The 23,261-nt window shown below is 37.3% G+C and overlaps 1 protein-coding gene across 1 annotated transcript; it reads right to left on the bottom strand.

Annotated features, from left to right (window-relative positions):
• Nucleotides 1-623: 623 nt before the first annotated feature.
• Nucleotides 624-22,478, bottom strand: LOC103810061 (calcyphosin-2-like). Its single transcript, XM_009082947.1, is given in 12 exon segments — nucleotides 624-799; nucleotides 2,082-2,178; nucleotides 4,896-4,989; nucleotides 5,083-5,184; nucleotides 6,900-6,958; nucleotides 8,029-8,088; nucleotides 8,091-8,151; nucleotides 10,406-10,486; nucleotides 12,015-12,108; nucleotides 13,529-13,593; nucleotides 14,488-14,654; nucleotides 22,308-22,478. Coding segments are annotated over 12 exon segments (1,227 nt in total).
• Between the last annotated feature and the right edge of the window lie 783 nt (nucleotides 22,479-23,261).

Raw genomic sequence — 23,261 nt, 5'->3', positions numbered from 1 at the left:
TGTGCTTAGTAAAACCTTTGGGATTCAATGCTCAGCTTCAGATGCCTGACCAAAATGACAACATAAGATCAGTCAAGATGGTCCACAGGCCAAGGGGCTAATTGCTGTGAACATCTCTGCACTTTCTGTACTGCAGACATCCTCAAAACTGGAAAAGAATAACCTGCTCTTTTTCAAGCTAAGTGCCAGCATAAGAAACAAGAAACGAGACAAAGAATGCTATAAGAAACTTCCTGAAGAAAAGCTACCATTGATATTTATACAGTCAAATCTAAAGGCTTTCACAATGCATCATAAAAAAAAAATTTCTCTTGCATACACCCCTTCATGCATTTTAGTATTCTAATTCCCTCTTATTTTAAAATAGGTGGCTTTTGGTATGGGAAACAGTCTTTATTATTTCCAAGGAAAAGGAATGGACAGCATGTGCATTAAAAAGGTAGCTAGTATAGCTCAACAGATACTCTAAGAAATTTGCCATATATAATTCTGAAAACATCTGAAGTTTTTGGTCCCTGAAATCTGTTTAAGACACTAATTATAATGCACATCAAGACTAAATCCTCCCTTATTCAGTCACTCTTTGTTTAGAAAACGTGTCTTCATTTTCATTGTCTTCCACTCTAAATTTCCCAAGGGTTCCTTAAGATATTAACAAAATCATCATCATCCATGATTCCAAAACTTAATCCTTCATAGTAATCTTTAAATTCAGAATAGGACACTTCATTGGGGTTGCTGCAGGACTCTCCTAATTATTCTAGAAATGACGATTTAATTTCTTCTTCTGCAGCTTTGCCTATGAAGTATATTTTTCCATTAAACATTTTAAAGAACAGTGAATATGTAGCATTTAATATACTTCAGGCAAGAAACTTTCAAATTTTAGCTTACAAATATTTTTTTGTTGAGCAAATGCAATATTCTGATTTCGGAATTGAGTCATTGGCTCACTTAATACCAGCTACAGAAATCCTCTTACTCTAATAGCATGATAGCATTAAGTACCAACAGAAACATCAGGTCAGTCAACTGGAATGAACCATGAGGATTTTTTTCTGCAAATTACTGCAAAAAATGAATAATGCATTTGTAAACTAAGATTTTGGTGTTTCAGAAGTTCTCTTATAAGAAAGCATGTGTTTAATGTAGTACAAGTTCAAAGTTCGAGGAAAACTTTTAGATGCAAATCAGCATTTGCAAACTGTTCCGAAATTTACATATGAGTTCTAGTGACTTAATAAAGACAAAACTCGAGATTATTTCATAATCTAAAGAAAAAAATGGAAAAAAATGGCATTATAGCATTGGAAAAAATCGCATGTGGTGTCCCTATACCACCATGTTTTCTTCGTGTGTTACCATTAAAATCACTGGCAATACAAAAAAAAACATCCAGCCTCTCTTCTACAGGTAAAACAGAAAGGGTCTTGACACTACGGAGACTTTTCAGTGACTAGATTGGTACATGAGGATATTATTTTTGAAACTGACATTCAAATATTTAAACTCCTAGTTTTTCAATGGCAAAGTTTAAACATTTTTGAGAATCCTGAAAAAATAGCGAAGAAGTCAACATTTCCTCTGTAAAGGATGACAAACCTGTCCCAGAAATAGTTCCTTCTGAATAAATTACTTGAGTGCTGAGTACATTCTGTGTCAGTTGGAATCCTTGCATATTTTGATGGAAAACAGTAAGGTGAAAATGAGGGTATCCTCCTAAGTGAAAATTATAAATGTCATATTTGTCACTGATAACTTGCACATAAAAGGTGAGAAATGACTGCTTACATGCAGCCCTACACAGGTAGGGAAAAGAATTACTCTTCATATATGCAGTATTTGCAGCTTGACAAAAAGCAAGTATTAAAATTGTGTATATGAACTGCATTACTATTTATAGTCATGTTCCGGATAGACACATTATAAATCATCAGAAGTAAAAAGTTCTCCTTAACAGCTCAAGTCTAAGCCAACATGAAACAGTTTGTATTTCCACCCAGTTTCTGAATCTGGCATCTCTTCTACCAAGATTACTTTAGTAGTTACAGATTTTTTGTTTGTTTGTTCATGGGAATTACCTGCCAATACTAGAGGATATTTCTGTCCACAGCACCATTTTCTGACATCCACCATAGGCGCAATCCAAGTTTTGTTGAAATCTAGTTTCATATAAGCCTACAGGGAAAAGAGAGTTTCACATAAGCATATAAGGGGAAAAAAAGTGAAAATATTAAAAGATCAAATACACCTAACTACCTAGCATATAGTTTTAGATCTCGTGCAATGGATTATGTCTAATTACCTATTTTATGTAAGGCACCAGATATCATAAAATTATTCTTGATTATGCAGTTTCATGATTATTTTATCTCAACAACTTTCACATCAAATGTGGTCTCCTTATCAACTAAAAAAAAAATTGTCTTCCCTGCATAATTTCTAGCTCATCCTTAGAATCAGAAGTTAAACTGTTTCCCTTCCACCTCCTCCAATTACTAAGATTCCTGCGTCATTCTGACAGAGGCCTCCACACAGCCTCTTCAGCACTGCTAACAGCAGCTTAATTTTCATTTCAGTTTATTCAAATACACATGCTCGATACATAAAGCAAGGAGACAGATTCTTCAGGATTGAAACTATGAAAGCATATGTCATTTTTCTTGATTTGATATCCAGTCACTTGGCTGGTTTGCAATCAGTGTTTGATACTGCAAACAGCTCCACGCTACATTATAGTCATATAACAAGTGGCATTTCAAATAAAAGAAGTCTCACAAATATGATGACTCTAATTGTAGGTCTCAATGGAGACAAGCATTTCTGCCTATTTCAGGCACTGCGGGAAAGAAGTCTACACACAGATATAGTCATCTGCCAAAATAAGGAAACAGACTCCTGGACGAGATCGCTTCAGGGTGACAGATGCTTTACGCACTGGACCAAACTATGTGAATGGCAAACATACCTGTAAACTCAAAACAATAAAGGAATTCATTCTAGAGTTTTAAAATTAATGAATTCAGCAATGGAATAGCATGCAGTCCTCTAATTTGTTTTTATTTTAATAAACTGATCTGAAACTAAAAAGTCAACTACCAGATACACAACTTCAGAAAAACAAGAACAAACCGCAACAACCAGAACATGAGCAGCTAACTCCAAAGATAGACTGCACTTTAGAATACCTGCAACAAAACTCACTTTTCTTACAAATGTTCCAAGACAACACATTATCCTCTACACGGAGGTTTGTCCAGTAAGAAGGCATACTGGTGCCTAATCCACAGCTGAGAAACGTGAGGCTAAAGATTGTTGTTCCCTCAGGCAGGCTCTCCTTTTCAACTTTTCTTCTCCCTTCATCCTTACAGGAGTCAAAACTCCCTGGACCAGAGAAGAGAGCTCAGGAAGATGCAACACTGATTGCATGAGAGCAAAGTTCTCTCAGACCAGAAGAAACCCTTTACAGTTATTTTCAATAAACTAAAATCATACTTGAGATAAACAAACAACTAAAAAGTACCCTTCCGAAAGTTCAAATTATTTTTGCAACGTTTAATCATAAAGTTATTCTTTAAAACTGCTAGATTTCTCTAATAAATATGGAATAAAAATATGTTACTAGTAGCACAGAGTGCTATTACCCAGTATAGTCTCTTCTGAGTATTACAAATTCCCCTTCCTGCCAAACTGGGGACAGAGGGCACACCTCATGTATTCTGCAAAGTTAAAGATGCTTTTTGGTTTGGAAGAAGAAGAAGAAAGGGGAGAGAAAATAAGCTGCCCAATTAAAAGCATAGAATGCTGAGAATTTATAAAAGGAGTAGCTCTAACTATAATATTGGTGCAAGCTTGAATTATAAATCCTCCAAAACTCATAAATTCAGAAGGAGGAGACAGAGACACTGTTCTTGTGCAAGTGTCTCAAGCATTTCAACTTTGTGATATATCTCCATATCTTAATGTCAGTCCAGAAAGCAAGATTGCAGATGTGGAGATTCACAGATACGACATCATTCCAAAGAGCTATTGAACTTGACATCTTTATTCAAAACACATTTCCATCTGCAGGTTGCAAAAATACACGACAATAAAAAACAAAACCTCTAAAAAGTAGCTCCAACCTCCAGACCATAAACTTATCTATTTCATGTTGAAATTCTTAGATCCTTGCTACATGTAAGCAGTTAGGATTAGGCATGTGATTAGACAAAACACACTAAAAACTAATGTTGCCTTCTTTTATTTTCAATACTTCATGCAAACACAGTTTTTGCTCTAAACTTCAGATTTGCAGGAGGATGTGAAGCACTCAGTGAAAACAGTCTGTACTCGAAAAATTGCTGAAGTATGTATAAACCATGAACACCTGACCAATTACATAAGTACAGCAGCCCAGAAGATGAAATACAATTTGTAGATTAGCTAGTAGGTGAAGTTTACCATTGTTTCAAAAGCTTGCTCTAAGAACTGGTAGTGTACATTTCAAACTTAAGGTTACAAACAATTAACCTGCCATTCCTTCATGTTTAAAAAATATTTAATCAGTGCCTCGAGTTAAAAATGCCAGTAGACCTTGCAAAGATTATTAATTTTCCACAACTACTTTGATCTACTTCCTCTTCAGGACTCTCCTTCTCCTATCCATCATTTTGCCTACAAAAGGTCTCCACTGTCTGCAGTCTCGTGCCCTCTAGGGGGAAAATTGCAAACTACAGCTTAATCTGAAGGCAAAGAATCTCTAAAATGTGGTACAGCAAAATAATCCAGACTCCTGAAAATCTTTAATTTGAAAATGTTACTGAAGGCTAAATTCTAATTTGCAATTCGAATATCTAAATATTACTTCCAAATCACCAACAAAATTCCCTTAAATTCAGTAGAAGTATACCTACAATGCAGAAATCATGAAGACCATAAGCTTTTCCCTTCCTTGGTCCACATTGATGTTCATAAACTCCCTTCTGAATGAAAGACAAGGCATTTGTTCTGTAAAATAATCCAAAACTGGTATTAAAACAATTAAATTTGTTTAACCTTCTTAGATACAGTGAAACCTTTTTAAAAGGTAATTTATCCTACCTGTTTTTCCCAAACTGTCAAAATTCATACACAGCAAGGGATCTGTCACATGCAAAAAAAAAAAAAAATCCAATCAACTCTCCACAAGCATCGTGACCATTTCTAGAAGAAAATTTGAAAGGCACCTTTATGTCTTTCATTGATATAAATTCAATCCAACTCAAACATAAATAACATTCATTTTGGAATCAGAATGCTAAGGGTTGGATGTGATCTTAAAGATCATGTAGTTCCAATGCCCCTGCCAGGGACACCTTCCACTAGACCAAGTTGCTCAGAGCCACATCCAACATGGCCTTAAACACTGCCAGGGGTCTATCACTTGTCTGGGCAACCTATTGCCTGTGCCTGACTACCTTTACAGTAAAGAAATAACTTCTAATATCTATCTAACCCTGCCCTCTTTCAGTTTGAAGCCATTCCCCCTTGTTCTGTCACTACATGCCCTTGCCGAAAAGTCTCTCTCCAGCTTTCTTATAGCTCTCCTTTGGGCACTGGAACTCTGCAATAAGGTCTCCCTGGACCCTTCCCTTCTCCTGACTGAACAATCCCAACTCTCTCCGCTTGTCCTCACAGGAGAGGTACTCCAGACATTCCCCCTTGTTCTGTCACTACATGCCCTTGCCGAAAAGTCTCTCTCCAGCTTTCTTATAGCTCTCCTTTGGGCACTGGAACTCTGCAATAAGGTCTCCCTGGACCCTTCCCTTCTCCTGACTGAACAATCCCAACTCTCTTGTCCTGTCCTCACAGGAGAGGTACTCCAGACCTCTGATCTTCTTCATGGCCTTCCTCTGGACGTGTCTATATCCTACTCAGTGCTGGGGGCTCTGAGCTGGACACGGTACTCCAGGTAGGGTCTCATGAGACAGGAGTAGAGGGGAAGAATTATCTCTCGACCTGCTGGTCACACTTCTTTTGATGCAGCCCAGGACATGGCTTGCTTTCTGGCAAGCATATATTGCCAAATAATGTTGAGCTTCTCATCCACCAGCACCCCCAAGTTCTTCTCCTCAAGACTGCTCCCAACATACGCTTTATTTCCAATGTTGCATATTGTACAATTTACTTTTTTTAAAGAGGTATTTGACTATTTTCTCTAACCCACCATGGAATTCAACTTGAGGATTTGGTCACATATTTAATTCAATGTTCCATTCTCCATAAAGTTAAAAACACCTTTCAAGGCTTCATATTTTAGTATACCAAGATAATTTTCATTCATTAAATAAAGGATTACTTACACCAGGATTACTGCATTCATCATGGCATATGAAGCTATGTGACTGAATCCTCAGCTGTGCTTAACAAGTATACAGTTCACAGCTTCAGAAAAGCATCACTTAAAGAGCTGAAAAATATGCTTACGCTATCACTATTCAGAACAGTTTCAAAGATGTCCTAAGGTTTAATGCATAAGGAGTTACAAACAAGTTGCAAAGCCATTCTTTTCATTTACAGTAGTTGCCACACCTAAGACAAAGCTAAAATTATTTTTAATCAACTGAAACACAATGACTAAAAGCACTATTTTACACAGGCCCTGTGCTAACTGTCCTGAACAGAGCTATGGGTATGACACATTACTTACAGATCTTAACACTGTATGATAGGTCTGTAACACCACTATCCATCAGCCGTGTCAGAATTTGTATCATACATGTATACATATATATATATATACACACCCACACAGCACATATCTTTTTTTCCTCAACAGAGGGAACAGAAACGTTCAGTGCACTTAATTAGTTCAAGAGAGTGAATATCGTCATTCATAAATTTACAGAATTGAAAAGCTTCACAAAATTTGTGATTACCTTGATATAATCCTACTATCAAAGCGTAGCTTGTTGGAGAGCATGTTTTCAGTTAGTCTCTGTGAAAATAATGCAGTAAGTTACCTATATGTTCACAGATAAATATTACATTAAATCAACTGTTTCAAAACAGCAAAAAACATGAAATACAGTATCCTTGGCAACTGGCTGAGGAGATGATCCCTTGTAGTTGAATTAGAAAGCAACTCAGAGTTGTAATGTGTTCTGTTATTATATAATGAGAGTACATTCACAGAAGGCATAAATATGAATGGGATATTTTGTTTACATACACTTGTATAAAGAATTAAACCTCTACCACTCACCATACTTCCAAGAAAAAATGTGTTGTCTTGCAAAAATGTGGCTTCTTTACCCACCTAAATATTTCATATTGGCCTTATTACTAGTTCCAGAAATGGAGATCTGTCCATGTGATGTGTGTAAGAGATTGAGACTGGTTTTGTAGTCTTTTTTTTTTATAAGAATACAAAGACAACATTTGATGAGAAGAGCTTTAGAGTAGGATGCTACAATGCACAAAGCAGAGATGCTTATCTGAATGTTGAGAAAAAGTAACAGAACAAAACTCAGACCTGCACATTCATTTTATGGATCACAATGATTTCTCAGTTTTTCATAAGCCTTTGGAGCTACTACTTCAATGCTCACAGTCCAGGAATGTCATTTAAATGCCAATAGGGTTAATTATTGCAGCAAAAATCAAAACATGAAAGAAAAGTATGATTAAATTGTGCAGATTAGCATTTACAGATGCATATTTATGCAATTTATGCACCTCAGGACAGGAATCTCTAAAAGGATATGACAGAGTTGCAGGCATCCAACATCTGGGAAAAGGCTGGCAAAACCTTGTGATGAATAATATCAACATAAGCTTAAGAATGTTCTCCCAGGTTTTATAAATTCTATGAATCAATCATTTTACGTGGAGAATCTGCATAAAAAGGGCCCACTAGGCTATAATAAACACAGTAAGGCTACAAAAAAGGCCTCACATGAAGCTGGTGGATCCAAGACAGAAATAAAACATCTGGAAAGCCAAACAGACTTCACAGAGCCCAAATAATAAATAAAAAAAAAAGCCAGAAAAAGTATTTCTAAAAACTCACTTTGTTTCATGCAGTGTTCTTTTTCTAAAACTCACTGGTGCTGTTCCAAGTCCCAGAAGTCCTTGAGCTTCCTTGCAAACATCAGGTGTGTGGCCTGCTCTGGGTCACTTACAACAGCTCTGACTACAAAGAGCAGGGAGAAACCCTCTTACTAAGTTTGAATTTCAGGTCTTACTCAGGAAAGAAAACACCCAAGAATAACAGAGCAATAAAACCTTGGGGTTATCCACTAAGCTTTCATAGATACGTGGGCTTAATTTTGTGCTTGTTTTTACAAATTCTAAAGTATATTACTCAAAATCAAATGTATGCAATAATACTCTAGCAGTACACTACTAGGTAGTAACTTTACATGTATATATGTATTATTTAAAGTATATTTTATATATCTTTATATAAAATTAATCTTTGTCTTAGGAAGGTTTGCGGGGAGGTTTCATTACTTCCAGTATTTCTGCAAATATTCCATCAGTGATATTCTTTATCCATGGCATCCTCCAAAATCAGTGACAGCAGTTAGCAGTACTGACCAGTGACATCATCACAGAATCTTAGAATGGCCTGTGTTGGAAGGGACCTTAAAGACCATCAAGTTCCAATCCCTTGCCATAGGCAGGGACACCTTCCCCTAGACCAGGTTGCGTTGCTCAGAGCCCCATCCAATCTGGCATTCAACAAAAATGTTGGCACTTTCTCCCTCAAAGCACTGACTACACAGCTGATGGGTCCCATCAAGCAGAAAAGAAACAGATGAACTGGGTTTTGAACATTTTGATATACTATGCATCAGTTTGACAAGTAAACAAGAGACCCTTTAAAAATAAATGAGATGCTTGTTATGTTATTGAATGGTTCATTTTCAGACATAAAAAAATAATTTTGCAGAGATAATATAGTGTTCGAAACTTGCTCCCTGACTGACACAGATCCATCTTTGCACAAATCAGTTACACTGATTTAACTGCCAGACTGGCTTTACTAAAAAAAAAAAAAAAAAAATTCAAAACACCTTTGTGTTTCCTTTAATACGTTTTTTCATGCAACAATTTTGCACTAATCTTCTCCGATTAACATCCTGCCATCTGATACCAATTTGTTTGGCAGTCCTGGCACAGTTATATTTGGAACATAAACAGAGAGAATTTTGAAATTAAAAGTTCATCCCGATGCAGCTGCAGCACTACTGAATATTGTTTTGACATTATCAACAGAAGGGTTCAGAGTAGGAGAAGGAATACATGGAAGAAATAAGGCAAAGCAGCTGAAGGATGTTAAACACAGAATGAGCATCCATTATCCAAGATGCACAATGTTGTACATTTAATGCAACATCAGTAGTACTGAAACACTTCAACACAACCAGCGCATTTTTAAGATCATCTCTGTAAAAATCTTTGAAGACATATGACACAAGCTAAGCATTTATTTGAAAACTGGGGATTTCTGCACTGAATAGTTCCATAATTTTAATCCTGCTACAATGACACTTGGAATTTAACATTGTATTTCATGACAATCTTGTTTCCCTCAGGCAGCCTTCTTCTTATGTCAGCTTTTAAATAGTGTAAAAGCATTAACAGACTTTTAAACAATATAGGTCATTCAAACTGCCATAGCAACGGAAACAGAGAAAAAATAAAATGGTGATGTGTGACATTTCGACCTCAAAGTGCTGATGGGCTAGAAAATCAGTATAGGTGACTATGGAGATTGTAAACTAAGTCCAGAATACAACACACTGTGGAGGCACCCATGGATAATTTTTAGCAAGTGTAAAGTAACATGAAACTATATTAAACTAGCTTGCATCTTCCTATATTGTCATAACCAGACAGCTTGCATAAAGGCCTGGATTATTAAAGCATGCTTAAAATAGAGGGATCTTTCCACACAGAAGCAATGCTTTCTTGGAGCTAAAGTGATAGCAATGAAAGTAGGAGAGCCTTACTGTACAACCTTGATTTATCACTGTGCCTTTTTTCCTACCTGCCCAACATTGATATAATACTCCTTTACACCTGAAAGATGCTGTGTCAGCATTAATAAAGCTAAAATATTTAGAAAACACAATAAATACTGAAGAAGGATAATTTGTAACAGTAGGCATCCATATATTTTGTTGAGGTACAAGAGGGTTATTTCTGAGAACTAGGGCTATTGTAAAGTCCTTAAAATAGGTTCAAGCATAAAATTATAAATTATTTTCATAAAAAACCCTAACATGGATATGGCAGCTCCATTTAAAGAATTTTTGCAAATAATCCTACTACATAAAACTGCTTAAGACTTGGAACAAGATGAGCAAGCCACACACTCACAGATCTAAATTGTCCTGTAGGTAAAACTGAAATTTTACATTATAAATTCATTTACCTACATAACTGATCCACCATCACTTGTTCTACTATGGCCTGTTTTCTCCTCTCTGCAGCAACATCCTCCTGCAATGAAAAACTGAATGACAGCAAATGAAATATATAACACCAGACATTTCACACAAATTACCCTTTAAGATAGCATTCAGAAGTCACAGAGTTCTATTTGCATTACAAATAGATGTATAATATTCTCTGCTACACACTCAATTTTTCTATGCATATTAGTTGTCAATAAATATGAGAATTCTAGTATTTCAGTTGACAGCATCCTTATTTCTGCAGTTTCCAATACATTGTGTAAGTACAACAGTGCCTGAGGAAACTCACACTATTCCAGGTTTCATGGTTGACAGAGATTCCAATTCAGAGAATGAAACTAAACCTCCAGCAATATTTAGTAAAAAAATTCTTTTAAGACTTCATCTCAGTGCAAGTTTTTTCTTTTCTGCATGCCACAATAATTTTCTGCTGAGACAGCCAATCTGGAAAATCTTTCAGGAAATATCATCCTGAGGGGGAAGGGGATTTAACATGATGATCTTCTTATTTGTATTAGAGTAGCACTGAACCATAACCTCGTGCCATTCACTATAAAGTGTCCAGGTGTTGATCATCACCTGTTACACAGAAAGAAACCAAAGCACAAGAGGATGCCACAGGATGGAGGAGGCCAGTGGCAACAACCAGGTCTCAGCATCTCTCTTTGCTTTATCTTCCAGATTACTGAACTTTTTCACTGCATTTACCTTTTTTTTTTCCAAACTATAATTTTTAGATATGAGAAAACAGAGATTATTCTTACTGAGAAGGTTTGTGCAACTTTTTTTATGCAATATCTTTTTAGGTAATCTGAATTAAGATATTTTTCTAATTGGTTATTTTTTTCCACACAATTCTTGTGTGCAAACCAAATTCTAGGTAGACAACCCTATTCATGGATGAAGAGAACTGAATGTTGACTCCCAGGCACCAGGTAACTGTAAGGGTAATTCCTAATTCCATAGAGATGTTATGGGTAGAATTGACAGCCTTCAAATACTGATTGGCAATAGCCAAAAAAAAAGCCAAATCAGAAAAAAACCAAATGACTAACGCAACATCAGATCAGTTGTTGGTTATTCTAAGCTGATTTTAAGCCTTAAAAGATTTCTGAATTATAGGACATAGGGGGCTTTTTAGTTTGCTTTCATGTTTAATTTTTGCACTTATCAGAGCTGCTGGGTGCTTTATTCTGAGTTACTGACTCTTTACCCATTAACTGATGCAACAGATGTATTAAGACGTATAACATAAAGGAGGATACAGTGATAATACAGAGCAGTGTGTGTTAAAACATAACATAATCCATGTGCCCTGGCTTATAAACCCAAACCAGATAGCGTGCTGAAAAGAATCTGATAAACAGAAGAAGAAAGAAACACAGTAGAAGCTATGTCCCTGTAGCTTGAAGACTTGGCCAAAGTTATTGCTGACTCCATTTAATGCTAGCAGCAGAGCTGATGGAATCATACAACCCATGGATCATGGAATACAGGTTCAGCTAAAAGCTACAGATCAGAGGAAATCATAGAATCACAGAATATTCTGAATTGGAAGAGACCCACAAAATACTTAGATCTTCTCTTTTCCTTATACTGTGCTGCATATTATAGGGCTTGCTTCTGTAGCACTGTTGCAGGAGAGCTTTCTCATCAAGAGCTACAAGATCATCATTATGTCCATGTTCAAGCTGTGCACCCTATACAAAAAGTACATTCTTTTCATAAATCTAATTTAATGAACTGCATCAAAAAGAAACAAAAACCTCACACATGCTTTTCTTAATTTATTTAAAAGTACTTTGCTTTCTTGCTTCCTTACTTTTTAAAGTGTCTATTTCTTCCACTTCATGCTAATTAAAAAAGAATTTTTGAAGTCTAGCTTTCTACAGAAACTGAACTTACAAATCTTGCCTTTTAGGTCTTTCCTTGTATCTTTTGAATATTTACCAGCTTTCATTCACACTGAAATAAAAAAATATATCTCAAAGATACTGTGTTCCTACAAGCAGCAATGAGTCAGAGACGGCAGGCTATAGAACCTCTCAGAAGAAGACAAGAGCTCTTCCTTTTTCTGTTCTGCTCAAGAACAGCCAAGAAAAAGTGGAGGATTTGCTGTTAGGGACATAGCTCAAAGCTCGCCACTGCAGAGATGCTGCTTTGTGACCAGCAAAGAAGTTAAATACAGTCTAGCTGGGAAAAAGTCAAAGCATGCAGCTGAACTGGTTCTAACCAACTTTTAAAGCAATCCCAAGGTATTATGGAATTATCTCCTACATGGAGGATATGAAGAAAACGGACAAAGTGTTTACAGAAGTCGGGAAGGAGGTAACATGGGAAAGAAATCCAAAGGGTAGGTTTTGTTAGCATTAGTCCTCTATGAGCAGCTTTTTCCAGAAAAGTTATTACAAGTTCCACTAATCAGCTAAAATAATAAGTGCATTGAAATCTAAAGAGGTTTTGATTTATTAATCTAATCAGACAGTGATGATATCTAACACAAAACATTGGTCTGATAGACATTATATTAAAGTCTTCCATAAGAACTGACACATATGTTTCTAGTGCTTAGCAAGTATCTTTCTGGAACCCAAAATCACCAGAAAAAAACAGTCCTGCTTTTTCAGTTCCAGTATACACTTGTCATCTATTTCTTTATTTTAAGATTAACCTGGCTGGTCCTGCAAATGCTCTTTTGATGGGCTTGCAGTACTGCATAAAAAGAAGCCACTCCTTGAAAATAGAGGCCATGACAGTGGTACAGACTAGTACATGAGAGTGGAATCATAAAAAAAAACCCTACAACAAATCCTCAGAACAGACAAGCGTATCTGCCATTAAACATAAAATTAAACCACAAAACAACAGATTTTTTTTTTGCATTTAACTCTTATTCACAGAATGTTTCTTTATAGGTTTTTGCAGGTTCTCCAAGTTTTATCTGAACACTAGAACCATGACTATAGGAGGAGAAAGCAGTTTTAAAGTAATCAACAATATGTGTAAAAATTAACATCAATATGTGAAACAATCTTTTTCTTATACAAAACCTTCTCTTTTTATTCTACTGAACGCTAAGCAAGTAAAATCAGTAAATTCATTGCTCTACATCAAACCTTTTCTCTGAAAAGCAATAAGCACAGTGCTGAGTTCCCTCAACATCTGCATATTTAACTTTTCACTAAGATTCTAAAATGGTCATCTACCCTCTGTAGAGTCTAGCATTCGACCAGTCCTCACAGCTGTTGCTTTCTGTGTTTCCTCTTTCCTTAAACCTGCAGCAATCCATCGTGCCTTGTTCAAACATCCTTCTCCACTATCTCTTCCAGAATAAGAGGAAGGTTCAGGGGTTTTCACCCCTTTGTTTTACAGTTTCTCACCACTGATCTTCCCTTCTTTGCATCTTAGTTTTAATTTAAAAACACGGAAGAAATCTGGCAGCATTAATACAGCTTGCAGCTCAACTGTACTGAATCTTATACAATATCAAAGCAAAGAGTACAGATAAGATCTTTCATTATTTTAATCCCATATTCCTTTCCATCTTCAGTGTTAATAGTTCTCTAAGGGACAGATTACATCTTTCATTTCTCCTTTTGTAAGTCCTATATGCAGTCATGATTTAATAGAATAATAATTAAAATACTTCTGTATTTAAAAAAAAATAAAGCTTGAATGAATTTCTGGTTTTGGAAATAACATTACCGAGATCTTCCCACTGTCTTACATCTTCGTAGGCTGTAAATTCTTCCCTACCAATCATGCTAATATTCATGTTGATGCTAGAGGTGCACTATGAGAGAAATGTTACCAGAGAATACAAGCATACTTAAATTCTCAGAGCATCTCAGTTTCTCAGTCTGAAACAACTGAAACAAGCTTCCTATATTTAATTTCCTCCTCAACAATGGATGCTGAAATTGCACATTTTTATTTCTTTACAATAAAAACATGGAAGAAATTAATTACACACAAGTGCAAACCTCTCCAAAGTGTAATAAAATACCAATGCACATTTTCTATTTAAAAATGCAATTACTGCTTTGCTATCTTCATGGAAGCATCTGGACACTGGAGGTGTTCTTTCTTCTTTTCTGCAACTCTCTGAGAATACTGCTTATGTTCTTCTTTCATATCTGCATCATACTGACAATAATTCAGTTTACATTTGTCTGTTTGGGATGGCAGATTTTCTGGTCCTGTCTTCTGCTCCAAAACAGAATGTTAAAGCAAAGAGTAATCAATACAAAAACCTCTGGTTGATCTATTGAATGAAAACATCATTATTATAATTCCTATCCAGTGTAACTTCTGAAACTTCTTGATACTATGCTTCAAAATTTTAAAAAAAAGCAAGCATAACTGCATATTCAGGGTTCATTTTCATCGAGTTCTTCAAATTCTACCATTTTTTTAATCTAAAAAATGCACACTTAAGTGGTTTTATACCACTTTTAGAGAAAGAAGTGACATTCAGTGATTCCACCCTATATCATAATGCTGTAGATCACTGAAATGGAAATTCTGACATCTGATTTTGGATGGCTGAAAATGGGCAGATGGATGTTTTTCAGTCAGAAGTTCTAATATTCCTGTAGAGCAAATGAGTATGAGTACTGAGACTTGATTCCCTAGAGCATCATCTGAACAGGCTAAGCACCTTCTTAAGTTTACGCCCATTTCAGGTCTCTACACGTTAGAGGCTTGGAACAGTAGAAACAGCAGCAATGACAGAAGGCCAAGATGCCATTCTATTTTCTCTCCACAAATAACTAACACCTTCAATGTTTAAGTTATATTGCTTCAGTGCTAATGAAACTAATGTGGCCTTATCTAGCACATCTACTTGACAGAACTCATCTTGCCAAGAGCAGTGTAACAGTTCTGCTCAAGAAAAACATTTCTCAGAACTCAGAAGTATTTGTGTTTCTGGAAGGCCAACTTTCTCTTTCAAAAGAGAATTCACATCCCTTCACTGGTTAATTCCTGAATGATAAGACTATATTTAAATTTTTCTTCCAAAAATGACCTATTTTGGGAAAATTTACTTACACAGTTATTGAAGAAGCTGGAATATATCTTGCTAAAGGAATGCTTGGTCAGGGCCCCAGAAGCAAGCAATGCAGAAATAAAGGCCACTCAGAGGAATACATTAAAATATTTTAGAACAGCTTGAAAAATTTTCTTCACGAAAAAGAAGGAGGGCAGGAAGTCAGGCAAAAAGAGAGAGATGGAGAGCAAAACAGGGTAAGTGAACAGAAAATACATTCCAGCACACTGAACACTTAGTATTTAAGACATAATGAAGGCAGAAAGAAGCAACAAGAGATAAAGGAAAGCAGACAAGAAAGGGAGAAAGACCCTGAGAAACTAAGCCATACAGACCTTCCCTTAGCACTCCTGCAGCTAGACAGAATTTTATGTATGAACTTTGTTTTAAAACAAATGGCAAAGCAAGCAGTGAAATTATAGGCATCCAGACCTAAATATCCAGACCTAAAAACAGTATAGCAACTCAAGTATGTCTGCACTGCACATTTACAGGGCAATACAGAGGAAAACAACCTATCTGTAGTTATGTGCTTAGAGCTACATCTTAAGACATGCACAAACACCTATGTTGGGCACATACATATTCTGAGGAGTAGGACATAGTCCATTATTTAAAACCAAAAAAAAAACCAAAACAAAAAAACCCAACACTTAAACATTTCAGTTTTTATTTAAATGCCATTTTTTTCACATTGAGAAACCATTTGGATATATAGAGAAATATACAAAATTGTGATCTTAGCAAATATACCCTGAACTCCAGACAATTTGAAGTTCTGCCTACAAGTCACTATATTATTTGTTTCAAGGGGCATAGCTCATGCATATATTGATTCATAATTGGTTTTACCACAAGCTACACTTCTGAGTTTTTTAAAAACACTCAGTAGAATATTTCTTAGGTTTACATAATATAAATATTTTTGAAAAAATTGATTTTAATCAGTATATTTTCTAATTCCTCAAAAAAGAGGTAACATTGATAAGCTAGGGCATTTCCTGCATGCTGTGCTAGTTAAGACTAGGGCAGAGTTAATTTTCTTCACAGTATCTTGTGTAGGCCTATGTTTTGTATTTATGTTGGACACACTGGTGGTAACACAGAGATGTTTTTATTATTTCTGAGCAGTGCTTGCACAGCACTAAGGCCTCTTCTGCTTCTTGCACCACCCCACCAGTGAGGAGGCTGGGAGTGCATGGGAGTGGATACAGCCAGAACAGCTGACCCCAACTGACCAAAGGGATATTCCACACCATATGACATGATGCTCAGTACATAAAGCTCAGGGAAGAAAGAGGAAGGAAGGACATTTGGAGTTACAGTATTTGTCTTCCCTGGTAATCGTTACCCGTGATGGGCCCTGCGCTCCTGAAGATGACGCAATACCTCCTGCCTGTGGGAAGCTGTGAATTAATTCCTTGTTTCTCTTTGCTTGTGTATGTGGCTTTTGCTTTCCCTATCAAACTGACTTTATTTCAACCCACGAATGTTTTTTCACTTTTACTCTTCCAATTCTACCCCGTCCCACCGGTGAGGAGTGAGCGAGCAGCTGCGTGGTACTTAGTTGCTAGCTGAGGTTAAACCGTGACACACACTAACCAAAGGAAAACATATTACTATTTGTAAGATTTTTGCCATGATTATGTATGGTGCATGATCATGACAGAAAATCATCATGTAGGTAGCATGCTTCCTGGATTTGTTTAAAGTTCTATACATCTAATCTCTTGAGCATACAAAGACTACAAGCAGTAGACTACTGTATGTGGTACTTAGCATTTTCCCTTTAATTATCACATATGAAACACTCAAAATACTGATGGAATGACAGCAGATTAAAAATAGTTTCTCCAACAAGCTAATTCCTGTCACATAAAAGAAGTTATAATATAATACATTTTCAGACCATATATCATAATATTGAACTGCTAATGTTTTTTGTCAGTCTGTATTTTTTAAGCTACTTTACCTCTATTTTGTTCTGACAAAATTTTCTAGGCACCTGTTCAAACGAAACCAGAAAGTGATGTTTCATAATCAAATAAAAAAATGTCACATTCACTTCTTCAAATTTAATGCAGATATAATAGGTCAAAGGCAAACTTCTCCTACTCTCGGGGAACTGCAATAACTGAATAACTAAACTAATTCTTAAATGTTATAGTGGATATTAAACCTGAACAATAATGTACTCTACTATAAGCCAGAATGTTAGCATCTGGGCTACTGATTTTCCTTATAAAGCACCTAAGATTAGTGGTGATTAAATTTCTTAGTCATTCAGAGGAAAAAAAATGCTAACATGGTCAGGACATTTTAACAATAAAACAGCTCTGATAAACCAAACGTAATTCCAAAGCTAATGTCATAGTTCTGGTTTAAAGACAATGGCCTTAAGGAAAACGCTATAAAATGACTGCACATAACTCCAAAAGTTTTCTATTCACTGGAAACATCTATTCTTCCACAGAAGTAATACTAGTCTTTGTAAACTTGGGTTTTGCCTTCGATCATACACTTACTGACTACTACCAATCTTAGCTTTATTATTAAATTCCACTTTGTTTGCAAAGATAAACCAAAGTTACCTGCTACCTCAATATTATTATATTTTTCAGTTGGTTTGATGAATTGCTAATTAGGCTAGCTATTAATCTAGCTCTTAAAATACGTACAAGAGAAGGATAAGCGTATCAACCAACAAAGAAGAGCTAAGGTATACAAGAAAATAGGGTTTTGAAATATTCTAGAGGCTTCTCAGTAAAAAAACTTTGCCAAAAAATATTTTTGACCAATAGCACTTGGAGATATGAGCTTAGCCAAAAGAAAAAAAATAGAACTTGTATAAAAAAGGCTATGTATGCTTTTCTAAATAGCTACTGAAGGGACATATTATAAAAATATGTGTAGTGACAGACTGACATGTTGATGCTGTGCATATGGCGTTTGTAATGACGTTCTCCAGTCTGAAGATGAATCTAGCTGGCATGTATGAGGACAACTTTGACGGAACAGTATGTAAGAGTCCCCATCCTAAAATCACATAAAAAATAATAAAAAAGACAAGCAATCATAATTGGTTTATATTCAGACTGATATTTTTATAAACTCCTGCAACACGTGAATTCTAAAAACTATTCAAGACAGAATTAATTTATAATTACCTCTTCATCAGACTCTCCCAGCCTCCCTAGATCTAGGCATGGCACCCTGCAGGAAGTTAAAGCAATTTTAATAGCAAGATGTTCTCTTATTTTTCAATTACACTAAAAGCAAACTGCCTATTAGATATTATTAGCTCCTTCACAAAAATTTCCCTGCAACTGGATATGGCCTACTCTGCAAATCCCCATTAGCCCCTCTTGCTCAGGAACTGGCCACTAAGCTTTTTCTCTTCCACACTAGCAGAGTACCCTGGCAGCCAAAAATGACCCTTCATCCCTCCCAGCATGGCCATCTTGGCCAAATATAAATTATAGAAAATAAACCTATGATGATAAATTTTATGGAACACCGAGTTGCACATCAATAGAAATGTAAATTCATGGTGTTAATAATGCACAAGTAAATAAGCTGATCAGAAATAGAAGCAAACTTACTCTGGTGGGCAAGGACTGTGACTAGATTGTGTAGCAGGTCTCCAGCCCTAAAATAATGACACATTGTTACATACCTAGGGGATCAGGATTAAAAAACATAGTTCTCCTTTTCAGTTTCCCCTGGAATATTTAAAATCAATAGCTCAAAGTATCTGTCCGACATACTTGGCTAAGATGCTACTAAGAGGAAAAAAACCAAAAACTCATTGAAAGGTGATTTTTACAGGTCATGAGACTAAAGGACTGAATATTCATCATGACAGAAAGATTTCCAGCCATTAAGAATCCAGATAGCATCCACATCAGCTATTAATAATACAGTAAAAATAATCCATGCTCCTGAGGCTTTGTACCATCACTGCTCACAAGGTTTTAGGTCACATTGTCCTTGTTGGTTGGGAACCAACCTTAAACCAAAGCCACAACACTAATAGCCAGCAGGCTTACAAGGAGCTAGCTCAGCCCCCAAAGAACCCCTGATATTTTGTATAACTGTTTCATCTCAGCTTTATTATAACAGTACACAATGATGACTAGGCAGCTCACACAGTTTATTTTGCATGGCTGTGTACCACACCTATGTTCAAACTCAACTGAGCAAGAACATGGCAAGAAAAAAAGACTCAAGCCAAAGCTTCATCTACCTCACTGTGGCTTTCTGAAAACAGCTAACAGCAAATCTCTAGGGAAGGCTGCTTGACAGGGGAAAGCATGCAGTAACAACTCCCCAGACTGGCCTCTCAATCTGAAAAAAAAAAATGTGGCTCAGTAATGTACAGAACCAGGGCCAACATCTTTGTTTTCACACTTTGCAGCTCAGAGATCTTAGCACCACTGCCTGAACTGAGCAGACATCCCTCTTTCCAGCAGTGCCTGAACATCTTTCACGATTTCAGAGCAGTCACAGAACAGTAACTCCTTTCTTGCCATACACCCTTATAGCCTGTTCATGAAAAAGAAGTTCAGCAACACTACCCTCTAGTGCCTTCAAAACAGAGTATCCTGGTTTGAACAGCAGTTTCTGTGCAGTGAGGGCGCACGTAGTGAACACAGCCACCGTGTGGTCATGCATTATTCTTAAGACTAAATGCAATGCATTAAATCTCAAGTATATATTTTTTCTGTTCTGTCTCAACTGTGATGAGATAAAGAACAGACCACATTCTAGATGTTAAAGTCTTAATGTAACTCCTTTTCCAGAAGTCACTGAATCAGGAACAGAGCAAACAAAAGCCATCCTGAAGTCTGGGGTGAAGCACATGGTTTCAACATAATTCTAAGATTTATCTTTGCAAACTACCAAGAATCACATGGATTAGGGAGTCTAAATTTCGAAACTTAGTTGCTCAAGAAGGAAAAAAAAGGGATGAGAGATTAGAGAAAAATTGACATTTCTTTTCTTTTACAACCTACATTAAATGTCCCAAATGTTCTTGTTGTGCACAGGTATTTCTCAAAAATCTGTTTAAAAGGTAACATTGTAACACCAATGTGATAACATCTACAAAATGTCCTTTTCCATTCCAAATCAAATGAAAAACAGCAACTTGGCAGTCAAACTCCAAAAATTCCTATGGGGTCATGCAACAAATAAGGAAGTTAGATGGATGCTTGGGGGTTGAGGGGGGGTTAGCAATTAACTTTAGTTTATGGACATAAAGTACACAGTATCTAAGAAAAATCAACTGTTACTAACAATAATAATATTTACCTTAGCCATAAGAAAATCAATGGCCCTCAGAATCCAAGGTCGTATTTTTACCAACTTTTAAAGGTTACCCTGAAAGTTTCTGCTATACGACCTTGTGAGGGCTGCACACTCACCTTATCTCAAAGTGTAGACTATTAGGCATACCTGGAAAACAAAATTCCCACTCATACTGAACAGAGAGGACTGAGATTCATTTTACATGTCAATCTGAAATCCTGCCTTTTCAAATTATGTTTTGGGGGTTGCTTTACTTTGTTGCTGTCTTGCGAAACAAAACCACAAGACACACCTGTTACCAGCCTCAGCAACAGCCTGAGACAGGACACAATACAGGTTCAAGACTCTGTTGCTCTTAATTGCAAGTACTAGTTCATTCCTAAAGTCACACAATTAAGTACTCTGAGTATCAGTTATTTTAGGACTGCTGTTTTTACTGGAGTTTTGTCATTCAAGAAGCTGTCTTACTAAACCACCCCTTTCTGACAAAAGTAATTTAAGTTTTCTTCTCTACACAATGGATTCTAAGCTCAAACTAAGACCTTCCTGAAGTATGATGAAAGTATTTGATAAAATACCAAAGTAAGGAAGGAAAATAACTACAAGCCTTCCATTAACATACCCGACGGTTCTTCCCCCTTGATGACAGTTTAGCCTGCCTTCAAGGGGAAGCAGCAACTCCTTTGACTTCCAAATCCATGCAAATTCAATGACCAGTTTCAGAACAAACAGCAAACCAGAAAATACTATTCAGAAAAGCATATATTTTTATATAAGTACTTCTGAAAAAAAACCCCAAAAAACATTATTGCATTAGAAAGAATCTGGGTATTGTCTTCAGTAAGCTATGAAATGTTGCTGGCTTTCCTTTTTCACTGCCTCTTAGCTTCAGCCTTTCCCCACTAATGCTTAACCAGATTCCTGTTCAAATTTACGTTTTTGTCTCAAGCTTAACTCCCTCTTTTCCTTACACTCCTCGATACCTTCTCATACCAGGATTACTAATTTGCTACCCCTTGACAGCACCAAGCCTTTTGTACTGTTCACTTACAGCTGCTGCCTGGCACTCTGCTGCACCATTCCCTGCAAACAGGTATTTTCAGGAAGATGTAAGGGCACTCCTAACACAGCCAGTCCCCAAGAGCTCCAGAGCCACATTCTGTCAGCATGCTACCTCTTGCTCAGCTGGTTTCTCCTTCCACCCAGCCAGTTTTGAACCAAATGCCTATCATTTAGTTCCCAGCAATCAGACACTCCATTTTTAAACTATTACCACAAAAGCTGATGGCATTTCTACCTACTGAGCAGGTTTCAATTCCCAAGGGCTCTTTCCTTTGCTGAGCAGAAGCACAGCAGCAGGGCCTGCTCAGAGGTAGCCACACAACCACTTACCAAACAGACAGCCCTCCAGCCATAGCCCCTTCCTCAGGGCACACGTAACGGAGAGCCACTGCCCTTGCCCGGCCTCAAGGCTCTCCTGGAACCGAGCATCCTCCCACCTGACGGCACTGAGGGGATGGAATGTCACAAACTGAAACAACTTCTATCACAAACAACAATGCTGTAAGAGGTGAAATAAACATTATTGGCCCAATAGCTCCATGAAAATGACTCTTCCTAGGAGAGGCACAGGGTCCTGGTGTGGTCCCACGGACGGGCAGCCCCGACATGTCTCCCTGGTGCCCATGGGCGCTACTGCCTGCACCCAGCCCGGCTGCAGCAGGGGGGGCCAATCTGAATCATAGGATAAACTGGGTTGATCCTCAAGGATCATTGAGTCCAATCCTACTCTCAAGGATCATTTAGTCCTCAAGGATCATTGAGTCCAACCCTATCATCATTACTAGACCATGACACTAAGTGTCACATCCAGTCTCATCTTGAAAACCTCCAGGGATAGTGAATCCACCACCTCCCCCAGACAGCCCATTCCAATGTCTGATTATTCTTTCTGTAAAAAAAAAATCTCATCCTAATATCGAACCTAAGCCTCCCCTGGCAGAGCTTGAGTCTATGCCCTCTTGTCCTACTGCTGGTTGCCTGGGAGAAGAGACCAACCCCCACCTGACTACAACCTCCTTTCAGGGAGTTGTAGAGGACGATAAGGTCATCCCTGAGCCTCCTCTTCGCTAGGCTAGAAACCCTCCTCTTCTGAGCCAGGCTTCTCACTGGGGTGCCGCAAGGTGTGCCCCAGCAGAGCAGGGAAGTGGAATTACCAACGGCTCCTGCAGTAACAGCCTGCTCGGGGCTCGGCTGTCCCGCCCCGCGCTCACCACTAGGTCTGCCCACGACAAACCCAGACAGCTGCAATCAGAGACCACAATAGCAGGGAAAAGGTTCACGGTGCATGTTTGTAGTCCTGGGTCAGAAACACAGCGATTACTTCAAAACACTCAACACCTTCGGGACAAAGTCTTCGAGTAGCAGCAGCATCCGAAGACTAGTGGAGGTGA

This window comes from Acanthisitta chloris, unplaced genomic scaffold (assembly GCF_000695815.1).
Source record: "Acanthisitta chloris isolate BGI_N310 unplaced genomic scaffold, ASM69581v1 scaffold10529, whole genome shotgun sequence".
Classification (NCBI taxonomy): Eukaryota; Metazoa; Chordata; class Aves; order Passeriformes; family Acanthisittidae; genus Acanthisitta; species Acanthisitta chloris.
This window is presented reverse-complemented; position numbering and strand designations above follow the sequence as displayed.